The 3,206-nt window shown below is 38.9% G+C and overlaps 1 protein-coding gene across 1 annotated transcript; it reads right to left on the bottom strand.

Annotated features, from left to right (window-relative positions):
* On the bottom strand, positions 234–1,629 carry LOC109230110. The gene is made up of 3 exons (XM_019395638.1): positions 1,520–1,629; positions 1,049–1,430; positions 234–734 (listed from the first exon to the last, which is right to left on the bottom strand). The coding sequence occupies exons 1-3, from the start codon at positions 1,627–1,629 to the stop codon at positions 234–236; spliced, it is 993 nt and encodes a 330-aa protein (XP_019251183.1).

Below are 3,206 nucleotides of genomic sequence, written 5' to 3'. Positions count from 1 at the left end.
TCATATCTAAATCAAAAGGATAACTCCGAAGAACTAATTATGATATCATCTAATCTAGAAGATAAATGCAATCTAATCTAAAGAGATAAATACTGGGAACAAACTGATAACTACTATTAACAAGGACTGTTGGTCCATTACGCCCCCCTCAAGTTAGACTCTGTGTCATTAAGCCGACTTGAACAAATTGCGGCTAATGGCTGGTTTAGCAAGTGTTTTAGTGAACGTATTAGCTAGTTGGTTAGCTGAATGAACATGAACAACTCGAACCGCCTTGCATTCAACATGGTTGCGCACAAATGAAAGTCCACATCGGCATGCTTCATGCGACTATGAAGGCCCAGATTCCCGCTTAGATATGTGACACCAATGTTGTCACAGTAGATTGTAGGGGTATCTCTGATAGGAAGCCGCATATCAAGCAGTATGTTTCTCACCCACAATAGTTCGGCAAGAGCATTGGCCAAAACACTATATCCGGCTTCAGTTGATGAGCGAGCGACGGTTTTATGCTTTTTTGAAGACCAACTGATAGGATTTTGGTCAAGGAATAGAATATATCCAGACACGGAGGATCTGTCAGTCAGATCTCCAGACCATTCGGCATCAGAATACATGTGCAGATTAAAATCAATGTTCGGGTACACATGCAGGTAAAACTGAATTGTACCACGAAGGTATCTGAGAACACGTTTCACAGATTTCCAATGAAGATCAGATGGTGATTGCATAAACTGGGACAATTTATACCGTATAGGAAATATCCAGCCTTGTAAAAGACAGATATTGAAGTCTGCCTAGGACTCGGCTATAGTTAGTCACATATGTTAGTGGAGACCCATCATTGAGTTTTAGCAATGCCGAGGCACTCATTGGTGTGTTGGCGCTCTTACAATTAGCCAACAATTCATCATTTAGGATCTCATTGACATAATTAGCTTGAGTGGGAATAATATCATCTGCAACAATGAATCATCTCAACACCAAGAAAATAATTTAGATTTCCTAAATCTTTAATTAAAAAACGAGAAGCAAGGGAAGTTATAACCTCATTTACAGTGATACAGTTGCTACCAGTAACTATGATATCATCAACATATACCAAAATAAATATGAAACCAGTGTTGCTATGCCGAGTGAATAAGGAGTTGTCAGATTCAGTCTTGACAAATCCCACGTAGGAAAGATGGCCTTTGAGTGCATTATACCAAGCCCGAGGTGCTTGCTTTAAGCCATAATTTGCCTTGCGCAACTTACAAATATGATTCGGATTATTACCACAAGCATAACCCGGAGGTTGCGTCATGTAGACCTCTTCTTCAAGGTCAAATTGAAGAAATGCATTGTTGACCTTGAGCTGAGGAAGAGGCCAGTGAAAACGAAGAGCAACATCAAGTATGATTCGCACAATGGTGGGTTGGACCACTGGACTGAAAGTAGAGTGAAAGTCAACACCCGGCCTCTAAGTAAATCCCTTCGCAACCAGTCTCGCTTTGTAATGATCAACAGAACCATCTACTTTTCTCTTAATCCTGAAAAGCCACTTACACGAAACAACATTCTTAGAAGGATCATTTGGAGCAAGTCCCAATTATGGTTATTCAGTAAAGCATCAAATTCATTTTTCATCGCTGCTCTCTGCTCCAGATGTTTTTGGGCTTGTTTGGAAGTGTGGGGTACGAGTGTAGGTTCCATGTGAGTGAAGCAGTCAAAAATCTCTTCTGGTTTTTTAATGTTATTCTAGGAACGAGTAACTACACGATTAGGAAAGGGAGGATTGTGCGGCAGGGGTGGCTCTGATTGGTGCTCAATGCGAGAAGCAATGGTGGTAGGTGGGGGCATCAAATTGGTTGATTTTGGGTTCGGACTGTTGATACACTAACAATGGTGGCGTAGAGGTCGGGATGGATTGGATTGATGTATGAGGTGAATTTATAGAGAGTTTAGAGGGTGGCAGAGGTCGGGCACAAAATGACTGCGAGAGGGATGGACTCAAATAGCGGGAATCATTAGGAGGAGATAGAGACATACCTAATGCAGGAGTTTGTGAGGACCCCAAATCAGCTGGTACCACTGGTAACACGCTGGGAACCTCGAGTGGAAATGATGGATTTGTATCTGGAGTTTCATTACTCAAATGAGATGATGGATGTTGGGGAAGGGATTCCGTCGTATGAGGGCTGGGTTCAGTCTCAATGATTTTATTTTGTGTGGGGTTTATAATAGGTTGGGGTAGTTCTGAAAATAAAGGTAATTGAGATGTGGGTTTTGTGGGTTCTTTATTTGTGATTTTATCCCATTCCAATTTATATGATTTAAGTGCAATATTTGAAAATAAATTTTTGAAGGAAAAAATATTCTCAAAAAATTAAACATCACATGATAAATAAATTTTTGACGACACAGGATCAAAATACTGGTGGCAATGATGGGTTAAAGAGAAACCGAGATAAGCACATGGAGTAGACCTGGGTTCAAGTTTATTTTTAGAATAAGATTTGAGCTAAGGATAGCATAAACAACCAAAAATTTTAAGAGCACCATAATTAGGTATTTCACCAAATAACTTTTGAAGTGGGGACTGGTTATTTAAAAGTGAGGCGAGAAGACGATTGATTAAATAAACAACATGTTGACACGTGAATGGCCAAAAAATTGATGGAAGAGATGCCTCATTAAGTAGAATTCTTGCACTTTCAATAATATGAAGATGTCGTCTCTCTGCAAGAGCGACCCTTTGAGGGGTATAAAGTGGTGTAGAAAGATGTTCGATACCGTGAAGGGCGAGATAAGAGTCAAGAGTTTTATACTCCCTTCCACCATCAATATAAAGTGATAAAATTTTGGTATCGAAGTGTTTTTCCATTAGAGGGTGGAATTTTTGAAAAAGATCTTTGATCTCACTTTTATTTTTTAAAATGTACAACCATGTATACTGCGTGTATTGATCAACAAACAAACAATAATAAAATTTTTTTTTTATCAATGGATAGAACTGGAGAGGGTCCCCATAAATCACTAATAATTACTTGAAGAGGTTGAGAACTTGTCAAACTCAACTGACTATATCATTGCCGATGATTTTTATTAGATGAACAAGAATTACAGAAAACAAACTTGTCTCGCATAGATAATGGAAGCAAAAATTTATTCAAGATATACTTAAGAACTCTATAATACGGGTGACCTAGTCTTAGATGCCATGT

Source organism: Nicotiana attenuata, chromosome 7 (assembly GCF_001879085.1).
Source record: "Nicotiana attenuata strain UT chromosome 7, NIATTr2, whole genome shotgun sequence".
NCBI classification, from domain to species: Eukaryota; Viridiplantae; Streptophyta; class Magnoliopsida; order Solanales; family Solanaceae; genus Nicotiana; species Nicotiana attenuata.
This window is presented reverse-complemented; position numbering and strand designations above follow the sequence as displayed.